Source organism: Protopterus annectens, chromosome 3.part1 (genome assembly GCF_019279795.1).
Source record: "Protopterus annectens isolate FY-2018-M chromosome 3.part1, PAN1.0, whole genome shotgun sequence".
Classification (NCBI taxonomy): Eukaryota; Metazoa; Chordata; order Ceratodontiformes; family Protopteridae; genus Protopterus; species Protopterus annectens.
Window position 1 is genome coordinate 1,877,337,475 of NC_056732.1, and position 25,150 is coordinate 1,877,362,624.

General features: G+C 40.4%; 1 protein-coding gene across 8 annotated transcripts in view; it reads left to right on the forward strand.

The window, feature by feature from the left end:
- PITPNM2 (phosphatidylinositol transfer protein membrane associated 2) overlaps positions 1-25,150 on the forward strand; it is a 3,395,372-nt gene that overhangs the window by 2,956,338 nt on the left and 413,884 nt on the right. For all 8 annotated transcript variants that reach the window (XM_044067911.1, XM_044067913.1, XM_044067916.1 and 5 more), the window contains one exon: positions 22,166-22,285. In XM_044067911.1, coding sequence (XP_043923846.1) covers positions 22,166-22,285 — 120 coding nt within the window. The remainder of the gene's footprint in view (positions 1-22,165; positions 22,286-25,150) is intronic.

A 25,150-nucleotide genomic window follows, 5' to 3' on the forward strand; every position in this document is an offset into this window, starting at 1 on the left:
ATCAGGATACTGGGTCAGTGTAGCATTATCAGGATACTGGGTCAGTGTAGCATTATCAGGATACTGGATCAGTGTAGCGTTATCAGGATACAGGGTCAGTGTAACATTATCAGGATACTAGGTCAGTGTAACATTATCAGGATACTGGATCAGTGTAACATTATCAGGATACTGGGTCAGTGTAACATTATCAGGATACTGGGTCAGTGTAGCATTATCAGGATACTGGGTCAGTGTAACATTATCAGGATACTGGGTCAGTGTAACATTATCAGGATACTGGGTCAGTGTAGCATTATCAGGATACTGGGTCAGTGTAACATTATCAGGATACTGGGTCAGTGTAACATTATCAGGATACTGGGTCAGTGTAACATTATCAGGATACTGGGTCAGTGTAACATTATCAGGATACTGGGTCAGTGTAACATTATCAGGATACTGGGTCAGTGTAACATTATCAGGATACTGGGTCAGTGTAACATTATCAGGATACTGGGTCAGTGTAGCATTATCAGGATACTGGGTCAGTGTAACATTATCAGGATACTGGGTCAGTGTAGCATTATCAGGATACTGGGTCAGTGTAACATTATCAGGATACTGGGTCAGTGTAGCATTATCAGGATACTGGGTCAGTGTAACATTATCAGGATACTGGGTCAGTGTAACATTATCAGGATACTGGGTCAGTGTAACATTATCAGGATACTGGGTCAGTGTAGCATTATCAGGATACTGGGTCAGTGTAACATTATCAGGATACTGGATCAGTGTAACATTATCGGGATACTGGGTTAGTGTAACATTATCGGGATACTGGGTCAGTGGTACATTATCAGGATACTGGGTCAGTGTAACATTATCAGGATACTGGGTCAGTGTAACATTATCAGGATACTGGGTCAGTGTAACATTATCAGGATACTGGGTCAGTGTAGCATTATCAGGATACTGGGTCAGTGTAACATTATCAGGATACTGGGTCAGTGTAGCATTATCAGGATACTGGGTCAGTGTAACATTATCAGGATACTGGGTCAGTGTAGCATTATCAGGATACTGGGTCAGTGTAACATTATCAGGATACTGGGTCAGTGTAGCATTATCAGGATACTGGGTCAGTGTAACATTATCAGGATACTGGGTCAGTGTAACATTATCAGGATACTGGGTCAGTGTAACATTATCAGGATACTGGGTCAGTGTAGCATTATCAGGATACTGGGTCAGTGTAACATTATCAGGATACTGGGTCAGTGTAGCATTATCAGGATACTGGGTCAGTGTAACATTATCAGGATACTGGGTCAGTGTAACATTATCAGGATACTGGGTCAGTGTAACATTATGAGGATACTGGGTCAGTGTACCATTATCAGGATACTGGGTCAGTGTAACATTATCAGGATACTGGGTCAGTGTAACATTATCAGGATACTGGGTCAGTGTAACATTATCAGTATACTGGGTCAGTGTAGCATTATCAGGATACTGGGTCAGTGTAACATTATCAGGATACTGGGTCAGTGTAGCATTATCAGGATACTGGGTCAGTGTAACATTATCAGGATACTGGGTCAGTGTAACATTATCAGGATACTGGGTCAGTGTAACATTATCAGGATACTGGGTCAGTGTAACATTATCAGGATACTGGGTCAGTGTAACATTATCAGGATACTGGGTCAGTGTAGCATTATCAGGATACTGGGTCAGTGTAACATTATCATGATACTGGGTCAGTGTAACATTATCAGGATACTGGGTCAGTGTAACATTATCAGGATACTGGGTCAGTGTAACATTATCAGGATACTGGGTCAGTGTAGCATTATCAGGATACTGGGTCAGTGTAACATTATCAGGATACTGGGTCAGTGTAACATTATCAGGATACTGGGTCAGTGTAACATTATCAGGATACTGGGTCAGTGTAACATTATCAGGATACTGGGTCAGTGTAGCATTATCAGGATACTGGGTCAGTGTAACATTATCAGGATACTGGATCAGTGTAACATTATCAGGATACTGGGTCAGTGTAACATTATCAGGATACTGGGTCAGTGTAGCATTATCAGGATACTGGGTCAGTGTAACATTATCAGGATACTGGATCAGTGTAACATTATCAGGATACTGGGTCAGTGTAACATTATCAGGATACTGGGTCAGTGTAACATTATCAGGATACTGGGTCAGTGTAACATTATCAGGATACTGGGTCAGTGTAGCATTATCAGGATACTGGGTCAGTGTAACATTATCAGGATACTGGGTCAGTGTAACATTATCACATTATCAGGATACTGGGTCAGTGTAGCATTATCAGGATACTGGGTCAGTGTAGCATTATCAGGATACTGGGTCAGTGTAACATTATCAGGATACTGGGTCAGTGTAACATTATCAGGATACTGGGTCAGTGTAACATTATCAGGATACTGGGTCAGTGTAACATTATCAGGATACTGGGTCAGTGTAACATTATCAGGATACTGGGTCAGTGTAACATTATCAGGATACTGGGTCAGTGTAGCATTATCAGGATACTGGGTCAGTGTAACATTATCAGGATACTGGGTCAGTGTAGCATTATCAGGATACTGGGTCAGTGTAACATTATCAGGATACTGGGTCAGTGTAGCATTATCAGGATACTGGGTCAGTGTAACATTATCAGGATACTGGGTCAGTGTAACATTATCAGGATACTGGGTCAGTGTAACATTATCAGGATACTGGGTCAGTGTAGCATTATCAGGATACTGGGTCAGTGTAACATTATCAGGATACTGGGTCAGTGTAACATTATCAGGATACTGGGTCAGTGTAGCATTATCAGGATACTGGGTCAGTGTAACATTATCAGGATACTGGGTCAGTGTAACATTATCAGGATACTGGGTCAGTGTAACATTATCAGGATACTGGGTCAGTGTAACATTATCAGGATACTGGGTCAGTGTAACATTATCAGGATACTGGGTCAGTGTAGCATTATCAGGATACTGGGTCAGTGTAACATTATCAGGATACTGGGTCAGTGTAGCATTATCAGGATACTGGGTCAGTGTAACATTATCAGGATACTGGGTCAGTGTAACATTATCAGGATACTGGGTCAGTGTAGCATTATCAGGATACTGGGTCAGTGTAGCATTATCAGGATACTGGGTCAGTGTAACATTATCAGGATACTGGGTCAGTGTAACATTATCAGGATACTGGGTCAGTGTAGCATTATCAGGATACTGGGTCAGTGTAACATTATCAGGATACTGGGTCAGTGTAACATTATCAGGATACTGGGTCAGTGTAACATTATCAGGATACTGGGTCAGTGTAGCATTATCAGGATACTGGGTCAGTGTAACATTATCAGGATACTGGGTCAGTGTAACATTATCAGGATACTGGGTCAGTGTAGCATTATCAGGATACTGGGTCAGTGTAACATTATCAGGATACTGGGTCAGTGTAACATTATCAGGATACTGGGTCAGTGTAACATTATCAGGATACTGGGTCAGTGTAGCATTATCAGGATACTGGGTCAGTGTAACATTATCAGGATACTGGGTCAGTGTAGCATTATCAGGATACTGGGTCAGTGTAACATTATCAGGATACTGGGTCAGTGTAGCATTATCAGGATACTGGGTCAGTGTAGCATTATCAGGATACTGGGTCAGTGTAACATTATCAGGATACTGGGTCAGTGTAACATTATCAGGATACTGGGTCAGTGTAGCATTATCAGGATACTGGGTCAGTGTAACATTATCAGGATACTGGGTCAGTGTAGCATTATCAGGATACTGGGTCAGTGTAACATTATCAGGATACTGGGTCAGTGTAACATTATCAGGATACTGGGTCAGTGTAACATTATCAGGATACTGGGTCAGTGTAACATTATCAGGATACTGGGTCAGTGTAACATTATCAGGACACTGGGTCAGTGTAACATTATCAGGATACTGGGTCAGTGTAACATTATCAGGATACTGGGTCAGTGTAGCATTATCAGGATACTGGGTCAGTGTAACATTATCAGGATACTGGGTCAGTGTAACATTATCAGGATACTGGGTCAGTGTAACATTATCAGGATACTGGGTCAGTGTAGCATTATCAGGATACTGGGTCAGTGTAACATTATCAGGATACTGGGTCAGTGTAGCATTATCAGGATACTGGGTCAGTGTAACATTATCAGGATACTGGGTCAGTGTAGCATTATCAGGATACTGGGTCAGTGTAACATTATCAGGATACTGGGTCAGTGTAGCATTATCAGGATACTGGGTCAGTGTAACATTATCAGGATACTGGGTCAGTGTAGCATTATCAGGATACTGGGTCAGTGTAACATTATCAGGATACTGGGTCAGTGTAACATTATCAGGATACTGGGTCAGTGTAACATTATCAGGATACTGGGTCAGTGTAACATTATCAGGATACTGGGTCAGTGTAGCATTATCAGGATACTGGGTCAGTGTAACATTATCAGGATACTGGGTCAGTGTAACATTATCAGGATACTGGGTCAGTGTAACATTATCAGGATACTGGGTCAGTGTAGCATTATCAGGATACTGGGTCAGTGTAACATTATCAGGATACTGGGTCAGTGTAACATTATCAGGATACTGGGTCAGTGTAACATTATCAGGATACTGGGTCAGTGTAACATTATCAGGATACTGGGTCAGTGTAGCATTATCAGGATACTGGGTCAGTGTAACATTATCAGGATACTGGGTCAGTGTAACATTATCAGGATACTGGGTCAGTGTAACATTATCAGGATACTGGGTCAGTGTAGCATTATCAGGATACTGGGTCAGTGTAACATTATCAGGATACTGGGTCAGTGTAGCATTATCAGGATACTGGGTCAGTGTAACATTATCAGGATACTGGGTCAGTGTAGCATTATCAGGATACTGGGTCAGTGTAACATTATCAGGATACTGGGTCAGTGTAACATTATCAGGATACTGGGTCAGTGTAACATTATCAGGATACTGGGTCAGTGTAACATTATCAGGATACTGGGTCAGTGTAACATTATCAGGATACTGGGTCAGTGTAGCATTATCAGGATACTGGGTCAGTGTAACATTATCAGGATACTGGGTCAGTGTAACATTATCAGGATACTGGGTCAGTGTACCATTATCAGGATACTGGGTCAGTGTAGCATTATCAGGATACTGGGTCAGTGTAACATTATCAGGATACTGGGTCAGTGTAACATTATCAGGATACTGGGTCAGTGTAGCATTATCAGGATACTGGGTCAGTGTAACATTATCAGGATACTGGGTCAGTGTAACATTATCAGGATACTGGGTCAGTGTAACGTTATCAGGATACTGGGTCAGTGTAACATTATCAGGATACTGGGTCAGTGTAACATTATCAGGATACTGGGTCAGTGTAGCATTATCAGGATACTGGGTCAGTGTAACATTATCAGGATACTGGGTCAGTGTAGCATTATCAGGATACTGGGTCAGTGTAACATTATCAGGATACTGGGTCAGTGTAACATTATCAGGATACTGGGTCAGTGTAACATTATCAGGATACTGGGTCAGTGTAACATTATCAGGATACTGGGTCAGTGTAACATTATCAGGATACTGGGTCAGTGTAGCATTATCAGGATACTGGGTCAGTGTAACATTATCAGGATACTGGGTCAGTGTAACATTATCAGGATACTGGGTCAGTGTAACATTATCAGGATACTGGATCAGTGTAACATTATCAGGATACTGGGTCAGTGTAACATTATCAGGATACTGGGTCAGTGTAACATTATCAGGATACTGGGTCAGTGTAACATTATCAGGATACTGGGTCAGTGTAGCATTATCAGGATACTGGGTCAGTGTAACATTATCAGGATACTGGGTCAGTGTAACATTATCAGGATACTGGGTCAGTGTAACATTATCAGGATACTGGGTGAGTGTAACATTATCAGGATACTGGGTCAGTGTAACATTATCAGGATACTGGGTCAGTGTAACATTATCAGGATACTGGGTCAGTGTAGCATTATCAGGATACTGGGTCAGTGTAACATTATCAGGATACTGGGTCAGTGTAGCATTATCAGGATACTGGGTCAGTGTAACATTATCAGGATACTGGGTCAGTGTAACATTATCAGGATACTGGGTCAGTGTAACATTATCAGGATACTGGGTCAGTGTAACATTATCAGGATACTGGGTCAGTGTAACATTATCAGGATACTGGGTCAGTGTACCATTATCAGGATACTGGGTCAGTGTAACATTATCAGGATACTGGGTCAGTGTAACATTATCAGGATACAGGGTCAGTGTAACATTATCAGGATACTAGGTCAGTGTAACATTATCAGGATACTGGATCAGTGTAACATTATCAGGATACTGGGTCAGTGTAACATTATCAGGATACTGGGTCAGTGTAACATTATCAGGATACTGGGTCAGTGTAACATTATCAGGATACTGGGTCAGTGTAGCATTATCAGGATACTGGGTCAGTGTAACATTATCAGGATACTGGGTCAGTGTAACATTATCAGGATACTGGGTCAGTGTAACATTATCAGGATACTGGGTCAGTGTAACATTATCAGGATACTGGGTCAGTGTAACATTATCAGGATACTGGGTCAGTGTAGCATTATCAGGATACTGGGTCAGTGTAGCATTATCAGGATACTGGGTCAGTGTAACATTATCAGGATACTGGGTCAGTGTAGCATTATCAGGATACTGGGTCAGTGTAACATTATCAGGATACTGGGTCAGTGTAACATTATCAGGATACTGGGTCAGTGTAACATTATCAGGATACTGGGTCAGTGTAACATTATCAGGATACTGGGTCAGTGTAGCATTATCAGGATACTGGGTCAGTGTAACATTATCAGGATACTGGGTCAGTGTAACATTATCAGGATACTGGGTCAGTGTAACATTATCAGGATACTGGGTCAGTGTAACATTATCAGGATACTGGGTCAGTGTAACATTATCAGGATACTGGGTCAGTGTAACATTATCAGGATACTGGGTCAGTGTAGCATTATCAGGATACTGGGTCAGTGTAACATTATCAGGATACTGGGTCAGTGTAGCATTATCAGGATACTGGGTCAGTGTAACATTATCAGGATACTGGGTCAGTGTAACATTATCAGGATACTGGGTCAGTGTAACATTTTCAGGATACTGGGTCAGTGTAGCATTATCAGGATACTGGGTCAGTGTAACATTATCAGGATACTGGGTCAGTGTAGCATTATCAGGATACTGGGTCAGTGTAACATTATCAGGATACTGGGTCAGTGTAACATTATCAGGATACTGTATCAGTGTAACATTATCAGGATACTGGGTCAGTGTAACATTATCAGGATACTGGGTCAGTGTAACATTATCAGGATACTGGGTCAGTGTAACATTATCAGGATACTCGGTCAGTGTAACATTATCAGGACACTGGGTCAGTGTAACATTATCAGGATACTGGGTCAGTGTAACATTATCAGGATACTGGGTCAGTGTAGCATTATCAGGATACTGGGTCAGTGTAACATTATCAGGATACTGGGTCAGTGTAGCATTATCAGGATACTGGGTCAGTGTAACATTATCAGGATACTGGGTCAGTGTAACATTATCAGGATACTGGGTCAGTGTAACATTATCAGGATACTGGGTCAGTGTAACATTATCAGGATACTGGGTCAGTGTAACATTATCAGGATACTGGGTCAGTGTAGCATTATCAGGATACTGGGTCAGTGTAACATTATCAGGATACTGGGTCAGTGTAACATTATCAGGATACTGGGTCAGTGTAGCATTATCAGGATACTGGGTCAGTGTAACATTATCAGGATACTGGGTCAGTGTAGCATTATCAGGATACTGGGTCAGTGTAACATTATCAGGATACTGGGTCAGTGTAACATTATCAGGATACTGGGTCAGTGTAACATTATCAGGATACTGGGTCAGTGTAGCATTATCAGGATACTGGGTCAGTGTAACATTATCAGGATACTGGGTCAGTGTAACATTATCAGGATACTGGGTCAGTGTAGCATTATCAGGATACTGGGTCAGTGTAACATTATCAGGATACTGGGTCAGTGTAACATTATCAGGCTACTGGGTCAGTGTAACATTATCAGGATACTGGGTCAGTGTAACATTATCAGGATACTGGGTCAGTGTAGCATTATCAGGATACTGGGTCAGTGTAACATTATCAGGATACTGGGTCAGTGTAACATTATCAGGATACTGGGTCAGTGTAACATTATCAGGATACTGGGTCAGTGTAACATTATCAGGATACTGGGTCAGTGTAGCATTATCAGGATACTGGGTCAGTGTAACATTATCAGGATACTGGGTCAGTGTAACATTATCAGGATACTGGGTCAGTGTAACATTATCAGGATACTGGGTCAGTGTAACATTATCAGGGTACTGGGTCAGTGTAACATTATCAGGATACTGGGTCAGTGTAACATTATCAGGATACTGGGTCAGTGTAACATTATCTGGATACTGGGTCAGTGTAGCATTATCAGGATACTGGGTCAGTGTAACATTATCAGGATACTGGGTCAGTGTAACATTATCAGGATACTGGGTCAGTGTAACATTATCAGGATACTGGGTCAGTGTAACATTATCAGGATACTGGGTCAGTGTAGCATTATCAGGATACTGGGTCAGTGTAACATTATCAGGATACTGGGTCAGTGTAACATTATCAGGATACTGGGTCAGTGTAACATTATCAGGATACTGGGTCAGTGTAGCATTATCAGGATACTGGGTCAGTGTAACATTATCAGGATACTGGGTCAGTGTAACATTATCATTATCAGGATACTGGGTCAGTGTAACATTATCAGGATACTGGGTCAGTGTAGCATTATCAGGATACTGGGTCAGTGTAACATTATCAGGATACTGGATCAGTGTAGCATTATCAGGATACTGGGTCAGTGTAACATTATCAGGATACTGGGTCAGTGTAACATTATCAGGATACTGGGTCAGTGTAGCATTATCAGGATACTGGGTCAGTGTAACATTATCAGGATACTGGGTCAGTGTAACATTATCAGGATACTGGGTCAGTGTAACATTATCAGGATACTGGGTCAGTGTAGCATTATCAGGATACTGGGTCAGTGTAACATTATCAGGATACTGGATCAGTGTAGCATTATCAGGATACTGGGTCAGTGTAACATTATCAGGATACTGGGTCAGTGTAACATTATCAGGATACTGGGTCAGTGTAACATTATCAGGATACTGTATCAGTGTAACATTATCAGGATACTGGGTCAGTGTAACGTTATCAGGATACTGGGTCACTGTAACATTATCAGGATACTGGGTCAGTGTAACATTATCAGGATACTGGGTCAGTGTAGCATTATCAGGATACTGGGTCAGTGTAACATTATCAGGATACTGGGTCAGTGTAACATTATCAGGATACTGGGTCAGTGTAACATTATCAGGATACTGGGTCACTGTAACATTATCAGGATACTGGGTCATTGTAGCATTATCAGGATACTGGGTCAGTGTAACATTATCAGGATACTGGGTCACTGTAACATTATCAGGATACATTATCAGGATACTGGGTCAGTGTAACATTATCAGGATACTGGGTCAGTGTAACATTATCAGGATACTGGGTCAGTGTAGCATTATCAGGATACTGGGTCAGTGTAACATTATCAGGATACTGGGTCAGTGTAACATTATCAGGATACTGGGTCAGTGTAACATTATCAGGATACTGGGTCAGTGTAACATTATCAGGATACTGGGTCAGTGTAGCATTATCAGGATACTGGGTCAGTGTAACATTATCAGGATACTGGGTCAGTGTAGCATTATCAGGATACTGGGTCAGTGTAACATTATCAGGATACTGGGTCAGTGTAGCATTATCAGGATACTGGGTCAGTGTAACATTATCAGGATACTGGGTCAGTGTAGCATTATCAGGATACTGGGTCAGTGTAACATTATCAGGATACTGGGTCAGTGTAGCATTATCAGGATACTGGGTCAGTGTAACATTATCAGGATACTGGGTCAGTGTAGCATTATCAGGATACTGGGTCAGTGTAACATTATCAGGATACTGGGTCAGTGTAACATTATCAGGATACTGGGTCAGTGTAACATTATCAGGATACTGGGTCAGTGTAACATTATCAGGATACTGGGTCAGTGTAACATTATCAGGATACTGGGTCAGTGTAACATTATCAGGATACTGGGTCAGTGTAACATTATCAGGATACTGGGTCAGTGTAGCATTATCAGGATACTGTATCAGTGTAACATTATCAGGATACTGGGTCACTGTAACATTATCAGGATACTGGGTCAGTGTAGCATTATCAGGATACTGGGTCAGTGTAACATTATCAGGATACTGGGTCAGTGTAGCATTATCAGGATACTGGGTCAGTGTAACATTATCAGGATACTGGGTCAGTGTAACATTATCAGGATACTGGATCAGTGTAACATTATCGGGATACTGGGTTAGTGTAACATTATCGGGATACTGGGTCAGTGGTACATTATCAGGATACTGGGTCAGTGTAACATTATCAGGATACTGGGTCAGTGTAACATTATCAGGATACTGGGTCAGTGTAGCATTATCAGGATACTGGATCAGTGTAACATTATCAGGATACTGGGTCAGTGTAACATTATCAGGATACTGGGTCAGTGTAACATTATCAGGATACTGGGTCAGTGTAGCATTATCAGGATACTGGGTCAGTGTAACATTATCAGGATACTGGGTCAGTGTAACATTATCAGGATACTGGGTCAGTGTAACATTATCAGGATACTGGGTCAGTGTAACATTATCAGGATACTGGGTCAGTGTAGCATTATCAGGATACTGGGTCAGTGTAACATTATCAGGATACTGGGTCAGTGTAGCATTATCAGGATACTGGGTCAGTGTAACATTATCAGGATACTGGGTCAGTGTAGCATTATCAGGATACTGGGTCAGTGTAACATTATCAGGATACTGGGTCAGTGTAACATTATCAGGATACTGGGTCAGTGTAACATTATCAGGGTACTGGGTCAGTGTAACATTATCAGGAAACTGGGTCAGTGTAACATTATCAGGATACTGGGTCAGTGTAACATTATCAGGGTACTGGGTCAGTGTAACATTATCAGGATACTGGGTCAGTGTACCATTATCAGGATACTGGGTCAGTGTAACATTATCAGGATACTGGGTCAGTGTAACATTATCAGGATACTGGGTCAGTGTAACATTATCAGGATACTGGGTCAGTGTAGCATTATCAGGATACTGGGTCAGTGTAACATTATCAGGATACTGGGTCAGTGTAGCATTATCAGGATACTGGGTCAGTGTAACATTATCAGGATACTGGGTCAGTGTAGCATTATCAGGATACTGGGTCAGTGTAACATTATCAGGATACTGGGTCAGTGTAGCATTATCAGGATACTGGGTCAGTGTAACATTATCAGGATACTGGGTCAGTGTAGCATTATCAGGATACTGGGTCAGTGTAACATTATCAGGATACTGGGTCAGTGTAACATTATCAGGATACTGGGTCAGTGTAACATTATCAGGATACTGGGTCAGTGTAACATTATCAGGATACTGGATCAGTGTAACATTATCAGGATACTGGGTCAGTGTAACATTATCAGGATACTGGGTCAGTGTAACATTATCAGGATACTGGGTCAGTGTAACATTATCAGGATACTGGGTCAGTGTAACATTATCAGGATACTGGGTCAGTGTAACATTATCAGGATACTGGGTCAGTGTAACATTATCAGGATACTGGGTCAGTGTAGCATTATCAGGATACTGGGTCAGTGTAACATTATCAGGATACTGGGTCAGTGTAGCATTATCAGGATACTGGGTCAGTGTAACATTATCAGGATACTGGGTCAGTGTAACATTATCAGGATACTGGGTCAGTGTAACATTATCAGGATACTGGGTCAGTGTAACATTATCAGGATACTGGGTCAGTGTAACATTATCAGGATACTGGATCAGTGTAACATTATCAGGATACTGGGTCAGTGTAACATTATCAGGATACTGGGTCAGTGTAACATTATCAGGATACTGGATCAGTGTAACATTATCAGGATACTGGGTCAGTGTAACATTATCAGGATACTGGGTCAGTGTAGCATTATCAGGATACTGGGTCAGTGTAACATTATCAGGATACTGGGTCAGTGTAGCATTATCAGGATACTGGGTCAGTGTAACATTATCAGGATACTGGGTCAGTGTAGCATTATCAGGATACTGGGTCAGTGTAACATTATCAGGATACTGGGTCAGTGTAACATTATCAGGATACTGGGTCAGTGTAACATTATCAGGATTATCAGGATACTGGGTCAGTGTAACATTATCAGGATACTGGGTCAGTGTAACATTATCAGGATACTGGGTCAGTGTAACATTATCAGGATACTGGGTCAGTGTAGCATTATCAGGATACTGGGTCAGTGTAACATTATCAGGATACTGGGTCAGTGTAACATTATCAGGATACTGGGTCAGTGTAGCATTATCAGGATACTGGGTCAGTGTAACATTATCAGGATACTGGGTCAGTGTAGCATTATCAGGATACTGGATCAGTGTAACATTATCAGGATACTGGGTCAGTGTAACATTATCAGGATACTGGGTCAGTGTAGCATTATCAGGATACTGGATCAGTGTAACATTATCAGGATACTGGGTCAGTGTAACATTATCAGGATACTGGGTCAGTGTAACATTATCAGGATACTGGGTCAGTGTAGCATTATCAGGATACTGGGTCAGTGTAACATTATCAGGATACTGGGTCAGTGTAACATTATCAGGATACTGGGTCAGTGTAGCATTATCAGGATACTGGGTCAGTGTAACATTATCAGGATACTGGGTCAGTGTAGCATTATCAGGATACTGGGTCAGTGTAACATTATCAGGATACTGGGTCAGTGTAGCATTATCAGGATACTGGGTCAGTGTAACATTATCAGGATACTGGGTCAGTGTAACATTATCAGGACACTGGGTCAGTGTAACATTATCAGGATACTGGGTCAGTGTAACATTATCAGGATACTGGGTCAGTGTATCATTATCTGTTTACTTGGTCAGTGTAACATTATCAGGATACTGGGTCAGTGTAACATTATCAGGATACTGGGTCAGTGTAGCATTATCAGGATACTGGGTCAGTGTAACATTATCAGGATACTGGGTCAGTGTAGCATTATCAGGATACTGGGTCAGTGTAACATTATCAGGATACTGGGTCAGTGTAGCATTATCAGGATACTGGGTCAGTGTAACATTATCAGGATACTGGGTCAGTGTAACATTATCAGGATACTGGGTCAGTGTAGCATTATCAGGATACTGGGTCAGTGTAACATTATCAGGATACTGGGTCAGTGTAACATTATGACGATACTGGGTCAGTGTACCATTATCAGGATACTGGGTCAGTGTAACATTATCAGGATACTGGGTCAGTGTAACATTATCAGGATACTGGGTCAGTGTAACATTATCAGGATACTGGGTCAGTGTAACATTATCAGGATACTGGGTCAGTGTAGCATTATCAGGATACTGGGTCAGTGTAACATTATCAGGATACTGGGTCAGTGTAGCATTATCAGGATACTGGGTCAGTGTAACATTATCAGGATACTGGGTCAGTGTAACATTATCAGGATACTGGGTCAGTGTAACATTATCAGGATACTGGGTCAGTGTAACATTATCAGGATACTGGGTCAGTGTAACATTATCAGGATACTGGGTCAGTGTAACATTATCAGGATACTGGGTCAGTGTAGCATTATCAGGATACTGGGTCAGTGTAACATTATCAGGATACTGGGTCAGTGTAGCATTATCAGGATACTGGGTCAGTGTAACATTATCAGGATACTGGGTCAGTGTAACATTATCAGGATACTGGGTCAGTGTAGCATTATCAGGATACTGGGTCAGTGTAACATTATCAGGATACTGGGTCAGTGTAGCATTATCAGGATACTGGGTCAGTGTAACATTATCAGGATACTGGGTCAGTGTAACATTATCAGGATACTGGGTCAGTGTAACATTATCAGGATACTGGGTCAGTGTAACATTATCAGGATACTGGGTCAGTGTAACATTATCAGGATACTGGGTCAGTGTAACATTATCAGGATACTGGGTCAGTGTAGCATTATCAGGATACTGGGTCAGTGTAACATTATCAGGATACTGGGTCAGTGTAGCATTATCAGGATACTGGGTCAGTGTAACATTATCAGGATACTGGGTCAGTGTAACATTATCAGGATACTGGGTCAGTGTAACATTATCAGGATACTGGGTCAGTGTAGCATTATCAGGATACTGGGTCAGTGTAACATTATCAGGATACTGGGTCAGTGTAGCATTATCAGGATACTGGGTCAGTGTAACATTATCAGGATACTGGGTCAGTGTAACATTATCAGGATACTGGGTCAGTGTAGCATTATCAGGATACTGGGTCAGTGTAACATTATCAGGATACTGGGTCAGTGTAACATTATCAGGATACTGGGTCAGTGTAACATTATCAGGATACTGGGTCAGTGTAGCATTATCAGGATACTGGGTCAGTGTAACATTATCAGGATACTGGGTCAGTGTAGCATTATCAGGATACTGGGTCAGTGTAACATTATCAGGATACTGGGTCAGTGTAGCATTATCAGGATACTGGGTCAGTGTAACATTATCAGGATACTGGGTCAGTGTAGCATTATCAGGATACTGGGTCAGTGTAACATTATCAGGATACTGGGTCAGTGTAGCATTATCAGGATACTGGGTCAGTGTAACATTATCAGGATACTGGGTCAGTGTAGCATTATCAGGATACTGGATCAGTGTAGCATTATCAGGATACTGGATCAGTGTAACATTATCAGGATACTGGGTCAGTGTAACATTATCAGGATACTGGGTCAGTGTAGCATTATCAGGATACTGGGTCAGTGTAACATTATCAGGATACTGGGTCAGTGTAACATTATCAGGATACTGGGTCAGTGTAACATTATCAGGATACTGGGTCAGTGTAACATTATCAGGATACTGGGTCAGTGTAGCATTATCAGGATACTGGGTCAGTGTAACATTATCAGGATACTGGGTCAGTGTAACATTATCAGGATACTGGGTCAGTGTAACATTATCAGGATACTGGGTCAGTGTAACATTATCAGGATACTGGGTCAGTGTAACATTATCAGGATACTGGATCAGTGTAACATTATCAGGATACTGGGTCAGTGTAACATTATCAGGATACTGGGTCAGTGTAGCATTATCAGGATACTGGGTCAGTGTAACATTATCAGGATACTGGGTCAGTGTAACATTATCAGGATACTGGGTCAGTGTAACATTATCAGGATACTGGGTCAGTGTAACATTATCAGGATACTGGGTCAGTGTAACATTATCAGGATACTGGGTCAGTGTAACATTATCAGGATACTGGGTCAGTGTAGCATTATCAGGATACTGGGTCAGTGTAGCATTATCAGGATACTGGGTCAGTGTAACATTATCAGGATACTGGGTCAGTGTAACATTATCAGGATACTGGGTCAGTGTAACATTATCAGGATACTGGGTCAGTGTAACATTATCAGGATACTGGGTCAGTGTAACATTATCAGGATACTGGGTCAGTGTAGCATTATCAGGATACTGGGTCAGTGTAACATTATCAGGATACTGGGTCAGTGTAGCATTATCAGGATACTGGGTCAGTGTAACATTATCAGGATACTGGGTCAGTGTAACATTATCAGGATACTGGGTCAGTGTAACATTATCAGGATACTGGATCAGTGTAACATTATCAGGATACTGGGTCAGTGTAACATTATCAGGATACTGGGTCAGTGTAACATTATCAGGATACTGGGTCAGTGTAACATTATCAGGATACTGGGTCAGTGTAGCATTATCAGGATACTGGGTCAGTGTAACATTATCAGGATACTGGGTCAGTGTAGCATTATCAGGATACTGGGTCAGTGTAACATTATCAGGATACTGGGTCAGTGTAACATTATCAGGATACTGGGTCAGTGTAACATTATCAGGATACTGGGTCAGTGTAACATTATCAGGATACTGGGTCAGTGTAACATTATCAGGATACTGGGTCAGTGTAACATTATCAGGATACTGGGTCAGTGTAGCATTATCAGGATACTGGGTCAGTGTAACATTATCAGGATACTGGGTCAGTGTAGCATTATCAGGATACTGGGTCAGTGTAACATTATCAGGATACTGGGTCAGTGTAACATTATCAGGATACTGGGTCAGTGTAACATTATCAGGATACTGGGTCAGTGTAACATTATCAGGATACTGGGTCAGTGTAACATTATCAGGATACTGGGTCAGTGTAACATTATCAGGATACTGGGTCAGTGTAACATTATCAGGATACTGGGTCAGTGTAGCATTATCAGGATACTGGGTCAGTGTAACATTATCAGGATACTGGATCAGTGTAACATTATCAGGATACTGGATCAGTGTAACATTATCAGGATACTGGGTCAGTGTAACATTATCAGGATACTGGGTCAGTGTAGCATTATCAGGATACTGGGTCAGTGTAACATTATCAGGATACTGGGTCAGTGTAACATTATCAGGATACTGGGTCAGTGTAACATTATCAGGATACTGGGTCAGTGTAGCATTATCAGGATACTGGGTCAGTGTAACATTATCAGGATACTGGGTCAGTGTAGCATTATCAGGATACTGGGTCAGTGTAACATTATCAGGATACTGGGTCAGTGTAACATTATCAGGATACTGGGTCAGTGTAGCATTATCAGGATACTGGGTCAGTGTAACATTATCAGGATACTGGGTCAGTGTAACATTATCAGGATACTGGATCAGTGTAGCATTATCAGGATACTGGGTCAGTGTAACATTATCAGGATACTGGGTCAGTGTAGCATTATCAGGATACTGGGTCAGTGTAACATTATCAGGATACTGGGTCAGTGTAGCATTATCAGGATACTGGGTCAGTGTAACATTATCAGGATACTGGATCAGTGTAACATTATCAGGATACTGGGTCAGTGTAACATTATCAGGATACTGGGTCAGTGTAGCATTATCAGGATACTGGGTCAGTGTAACATTATCAGGATACTGGGTCAGTGTAACATTATCAGGATACTGGGTCAGTGTAGCATTATCAGGATACTGGGTCAGTGTAACATTATCAGGATACTGGGTCAGTGTAGCATTATCAGGATACTGGGTCAGTGTAACATTATCAGGATACTGGGTCAGTGTAACATTATCAGGATACTGGGTCAGTGTAACATTATCAGGATACTGGGTCAGTGTAGCATTATCAGGATACTGGGTCAGTGTAACATTATCAGGATACTGGGTCAGTGTAACATTATCAGGATACTGGGTCAGTGTAGCATTATCAGGATACTGGGTCAGTGTAACATTATCAGGATACTGGGTCAGTGTAGCATTATCAGGATACTGGGTCAGTGTAGCATTATCAGGATACTGGGTCAGTGTAACATTATCAGGATACTGGGTCAGTGTAACATTATCAGGATACTGGGTCAGTGTAGCATTATCAGGATACTGGGTCAGTGTAACATTATCAGGATACTGGGTCAGTGTAACATTATCAGGATACTGGATCAGTGTAACATTATCAGGATACTGGGTCAGTGTAACATTATCAGGATACTGGGTCAGTGTAGCATTATCAGGATACTGGGTCAGTGTAACATTATCAGGATACTGGGTCAGTGTAGCATTATCAGGATACTGGATCAGTGTAACATTATCAGGATACTGGGTCAGTGTAACATTATCAGGATACTGGGTCAGTGTAACATTATCAGGATACTGGGTCAGTGTAACATTATCAGGATACTGGGTCAGTGTAACATTATCAGGATACTGGGTCAGTGTAACATTATCAGGATACTGGGTCAGTGTAGCATTATCAGGATACTGGGTCAGTGTAACATTATCAGGATACTGGGTCAGTGTAACATTATCAGGATACTGGGTCAGTGTAACATTATCAGGATACTGGGTCAGTGTAACATTATCAGGACACTGGGTCAGTGTAACATTATCAGGATACTGGGTCAGTGTAACATTATCAGGATACTGGGTCAGTGTAGCATTATCAGGATACTGGGTCAGTGTAACATTATCAGGATACTGGGTCAGTGTAACATTATCAGGATACTGGGTCAGTGTAACATTATCAGGATACTGGGTCAGTGTAGCATTATCAGGATACTGGGTCAGTGTAACATTATCAGGATACTGGGTCAGTGTAGCATTATCAGGATACTGGGTCAGTGTAACATTATCAGGATACTGGGTCAGTGTAGCATTATCAGGATACTGGATCAGTGTAACATTATCAGGATACTGGGTCAGTGTAGCATTATCAGGATACTGGGTCAGTGTAACATTATCAGGATACTGGGTCAGTGTAACATTATCAGGATACTGGGTCAGTGTAACATTATCAGGATACTGGGTCAGTGTAACATTATCAGGATACTGGATCAGTGTAACATTATCAGGATACTGGGTCAGTGTAACATTATCAGGATACTGGGTCAGTGTAGCATTATCAGGATACTGGGTCAGTGTAACATTATCAGGATACTGGGTCAGTGTAACATTATCAGGATACTGGGTCAGTGTAACATTATCAGGATACTGGATCAGTGTAGCATTATCAGGATACTGGGTCAGTGTAACATTATCAGGATACTGGGTCAGTGTAACATTATCAGGATACTGGGTCAGTGTAGCATTATCAGGATACTGGGTCAGTGTAACATTATCAGGATACTGGGTCAGTGTAACATTATCAGGATACTGGGTCAGTGTAGCATTATCAGGATACTGGGTCAGTGTAGCATTATCAGGATACTGGGTCAGTGTAACATTATCAGGATACTGGGTCAGTGTAGCATTATCAGGATACTGGGTCAGTGTAACATTATCAGGATACTGGGTCAGTGTAGCATTATCAGGATACTGGGTCAGTGTAACATTATCAGGATACTGGGTCAGTGTAACATTATCAGGATACTGGGTCAGTGTAGCATTATCAGGATACTGGGTCAGTGTAACATTATCAGGATACTGGGTCAGTGTAGCATTATCAGGATACTGGGTCAGTGTAACATTATCAGGATACTGGGTCAGTGTAACATTATCAGGATACTGGGTCAGTGTAACATTATCAGGATACTGGGTCAGTGTAGCATTATCAGGATACTGGGTCAGTGTAACATTATCAGGATACTGGGTCAGTGTAGCATTATCAGGATACTGGATCAGTGTAACATTATCAGGATACTGGGTCAGTGTAGCATTATCAGGATACTGGGTCAGTGTAACATTATCAGGATACTGGGTCAGTGTAACATTATCAGGATACTGGGTCAGTGTAACATTATCAGGATACTGGGTCAGTGTAACATTATCAGGATACTGGGTCAGTGTAGCATTATCAGGATACTGGGTCAGTGTAACATTATCAGGATACTGGGTCAGTGTAACATTATCAGGATACTGGGTCAGTGTAGCATTATCAGGATACTGGGTCAGTGTAACATTATCAGGATACTGGGTCAGTGTAACATTATCAGGATACTGGGTCAGTGTAACATTATCAGGATACTGGGTCAGTGTAACATTATCAGGATACTGGGTCAGTGTAACATTATCAGGATACTGGATCAGTGTAACATTATCAGGATACTGGGTCAGTGTAACATTATCAGGATACTGGGTCAGTGTAGCATTATCAGGATACTGGGTCAGTGTAGTGTAGCATTATCAGGATACTGGGTCAGTGTAGCATTATCAGGATACTGGATCAGTGTAGCATTATCAGGATACTGGATCAGTGTAACATTATCAGGATACTGGGTCAGTGTAGCATTATCAGGATACTGGGTCAGTGTAACATTATCAGGATACTGGATCAGTGTAGCATTATCAGGATACTGGGTCAGTGTAACATTATCAGGATACTGGGTCAGTGTAGCATTATCAGGATACTGGATCAGTGTAACATTATCAGGATACTGGGTCAGTGTAACATTATCAGGATACTGGGTCAGTGTAACATTATCAGGATACTGGGTCAGTGTAGCATTATCAGGATACTGGATCAGTGTAACATTATCAGGATACTGGGTCAGTGTAACATTATCAGGATACTGGGTCAGTGTAGCATTATCAGGATACTGGGTCAGTGTAACATTATCAGGATACTGGATCAGTGTAGCATTATCAGGATACTGGATCAGTGTAGCATTATCAGGATACTGGGTCAGTGTAACATTATCAGGATACTGGGTCAGTGTAGCATTATCAGGATACTGGGTCAGTGTAACATTATCAGGATACTGGATCAGTGTAGCATTATCAGGATACTGGATCAGTGTAACATTATCAGGATACTGGGTCAGTGTAGCATTATCAGGATACTGGGTCAGTGTAGCATTATCAGGATACTGGATCAGTGTAACATTATCAGGATACTGGGTCAGTGTAGCATTATCAGGATACTGGGTCAGTGTAGCATTATCAGGATACTGGATCAGTGTAGCATTATCAGGATACTGGATCAGTGTAGCATTATCAGGATACTGGATCAGTGTAACATTATCAGGATACTGGGTCAGTGTAACATTATCAGGATACTGGGTCAGTGTAACATTATCAGGATACTGGGTCAGTGTAACATTATCAGGATACTGGATCAGTGTAGCATTATCAGGATACTGGATCAGTGTAACATTATCAGGATACTGGGTCAGTGTAACATTATCAGGATACTGGGTCAGTGTAACATTATCAGGATACTGGGTCAGTGTAACATTATCAGGATACTGGATCAGTGTAACATTATCAGGATACTGGGTCAGTGTAACATTATCAGGATACTGGGTCAGTGTAACATTATCAGGATACTGGGTCAGTGTAACATTATCAGGATACTGGGTCAGTGTAGCATTATCAGGATACTGGGTCAGTGTAACATTATCAGGATACTGGGTCAGTGTAACATTATCAGGATACTGGATCAGTGTAGCATTATCAGGATACTGGGTCAGTGTAACATTATCTATGGGTTTGTGAAAGTTATTAATGAAAACATTGAAAAGTAAATGGGCTGGGAATAGAACCTTGGGGGGTGCCAGAGGGATTGTTGAGAAAGGATGAAGTGGAAGTTTTCCATTTAACAGCTTGTTGTCTATTGGAGGGTGAGCTTGTAAACCAGGGTATGGAGGAAGGAGATAAAACGAGGGAGGAAAGTTGAGATAAGAGTAGAGGATGTGAGACAGTGACAAAGGCTTTGAAGAGATCTAAGTAAAGGGTGGATACAATTTTCCCAGAGTCGCGAGCATGATTAATGGTGCCAATGAAAAACAGCCGGACAGTGGTAGTGCTATGGCCAGGCCTGAAACCATATTATGCTGGGGTAAGAAGATGATTGTGTGTTCGGTATGGCAAGAGTTGGTGAGGAATGCATTTTTCGAGGATTTTAGAAAGAGGTGAGAGAATAGCTATAAGACAGAAGTTAATAGTGTCTGTGTTATTGCCCCCTTTGTGGAGAAGGGTGACAAAAGCTTTCTGCCAGAGTAAGGGGACCTAAACTTCTTGGATGCACCTGTTGAACAGAATGAAAATGGGGAGGGCCGTGCTGTTTGCATCCGTCTTAAGGAAGGGGGCAGATTATATTATTGCCCCTTGCCCATATTTAGATTCATACAATGAAGCTCTTCTTTTTATTTTTAAGAATGTCTTTTGTGTCATACAAGGTGACTGTTGTTCTTTATTCCGTTTTCTATTACATGCTGAGATTGCACCCCTGAGGTTTGTTACAATCTCACAAAATTCTTCTTTTTCTTTCTAGGTTTGTTTGATAGGAGATTGCGTTGGAGGAATTCTGGGGTTTGATGCTCTCTGCTACAGCAATCATACAATTTCAGAAAGCCAAAACAGCAGCAGAAGAGGCAGCATAATTAGCGTGCAGGTAATGTAAGGCTCCGCAACCTTTAATTATCGAGATGAACTTCGAAGCATGTTCTCTAACGGCAGCGACAATGTTTTTGCAGCCTCCCCAACACAGTAACAGTTTGATGGTCTCTGCCTTGTATAGCTGCATAAAATCAAGTGCTTTCAGTATACCTGTGTAGACAGATGCTGATAAACGAGCAGGCACTTCAGAAACGTTGGATGCTTTAGGCCAAACTAATTACTTGTTTCTTTTTAAAATTTTAATGATTTACATGGGGAGGACAGTATTGTGGAAAACATCAGGTCTGTGTCTTGAAAATCATTGTATTTATTTAAACTGTTCTGCATTTGAGGTAATTAAACAGAGCTTGCAGGCTGTATTAAATAATAGCTGTATTTGACAAGGGCAAAATACAGTGGCATCAGGTTTGCATAAATTGATGCAGGTAGAGTAAGTTAAGTGGGTTAAAAACAAATATAATAAACGTGTGCAACTGTTAATCAAAGCATTTTTTTTAGTGTGACATGCTTTATTTACTTATTGGGTTACAGTAAGTAAGTTATTTCACTGAGTACAGTAGTAAAAGGTGCATATTTCTCTTTCTGTAAAATAAAAGTAAGACAGCTTTATCATTGGTCATTACTGTTGGCAGCAATTATGTATTTATGCATAAATGCATATGTGGTGCATGTGTGTGTGCCCGTGTGTGTCCAGGCTGTATAGATTAATGGCAGTGTTATGGAAAGGGTTTTGGAAAGGTATGGTACAGGGTTATGGTTATGGGAGGGGCAGGGTTATGGTTAGGGGCATGGATATGGTAAGCAGGCACTGCTTTAGTAATACCTGCTAATCTTAACCTTATACTTCCCCCTGCCCCTAACCATAACTCTGCACCTTTCCTATCAGAAACTCTTTCCATAACACTACCAATATTCGACAAATTTGATCTGAATGTGTGGTGGGAGTTTGGTGTTTCAGTATCAAAAGGAAAGTGTATGCTTCCTTTTGCAATTACTTTTGTTAGATGTTTTGAGTTTTTTGATGGATTGAAGCTCAGAATGCTGGCATCAATCACTTCAGCTTTGATGCCTTCTCATTTTGATAATTTGACATATATTCATATATCTATATCTGTTTATAATGTGTGAAAGACATAAAATAGCTTTTTTCTATTCTTTTAACATATTCTTTACTTTTATTTTTATAATATCCATATTTAATTATATCCGTGTTTATTTTATCTACTTTTTTTTATATCTTTCAAAAAAAATCTTCTTTAAACAGTTTTCCTCATAACTTTTTTACTCTTTTACATTTCAAAAACACATGTGCAGTAGTTTCTTCTTTGCAATTTAAACACATTCTATCACTTTTCTTTTTATATGGCATATTTCTTTTTACTGGTAATTTATCTATTACCAGTCTCCACAAAAAAATCTTGGCATTGAACTTTCTGATTACGCCTTTTGTTTCTTATTTTTATAGCTTTAATTTTTTCATCTGATAGATTTTTCCATGACAGATTTTCCTATGATTTTACACAGTAATGTTTTATCATTACAGTCAGAGACCATATACTTTTCTTTCTCATCAATCTTTATTTTCCACAGAAATATTTCTTTCTTCGTAACATTTTATTTCTTCATTTGTACACTTTTTTTCCTTTTTACCATATCCCAAACTTATATCATACTTATGTTTATACAGTTTTACTACTAATCTCCCATCTTTTTCATTCATCCACTTTAATACTTTGTACAGATGTAATGAAACAGCATATACCACTGGGTTAATTAACCTTAAACCTGCTTCCACTTTATTTACGTACAAAACTCTTTTTACTGGGTTTCATCTATAACCACATATAAATGAAAAAAAAATGTCTGCAATAATTCCTTTTCAAATACTGTTGGCAACATAAATACATTTGCTAAGTTTGCTATTTTTCCCACCCCTACTGAGTTTATCCAATAAGCCTTTTTTTTCTGAATGAAAATTTATATGTTCTCCAGAAAAGACAGGTTTGTTTTATTTCTGCTGTTGTTATTCCGACTGAATTCTACTTAAATCTTTATTCCCAAATTTTATACCTAACACAGAAATGTCATTCATTGTAAAAATATAAACCCACTATCTTTATTACATCACCCATTACATTTTTCTTTATTTAAAGCCATCCCTATCACATCTAGATACTCATTTGTGCAAGTTATTACTTCTTTTATCCAAATTTTGTTTTTTGAAATCTATTTATTTATTTTATTTTATTTTATTTTACATTTGTTGACCGGGCTAGTCTGGCTGGATATATGTCCATTTTCAGCAGAGGCCCGAGGAGAAAAGCTCCACTATATACTGGTACATTACATAAAATACATCACTGTAAGATACAAATAATGTCATCGGCATATGTTAACAGAACTGGAATTCTTAACCGTTTGAGTGTTATATACCCCACCTCCTTCATTTTGTAATTTATTTCACATACTACCACATTCATAATGAATGCAAAGAGTATACAACTCATTAGACATCCCTGTCTTATACCACTCTTCATATGTACCTCTTGGCCTAACCAGCCATTTACAAGTATTTTACTTTATTATTTCTATACACTGACATACATAATTTCCTAACTTTCTCAGTTATATTATATTCTTTTATTATTGCCCATAAGAATTCATGTATGTTTGTATTAAATGCCTTGTATAAGGTCTCCTCTCATAATTTTTAGCTTCTTCTTTTCTGTTCATGATATCATCCACAATTTCTCTATCAATAATAATTCTCGACAAGCCTTTCCCTTTATGCTATTTATACTAACTTCCATTTTAGTTTTAAATCTCTTTTGCATTATTTTCATAAAGATCTAATAATGAT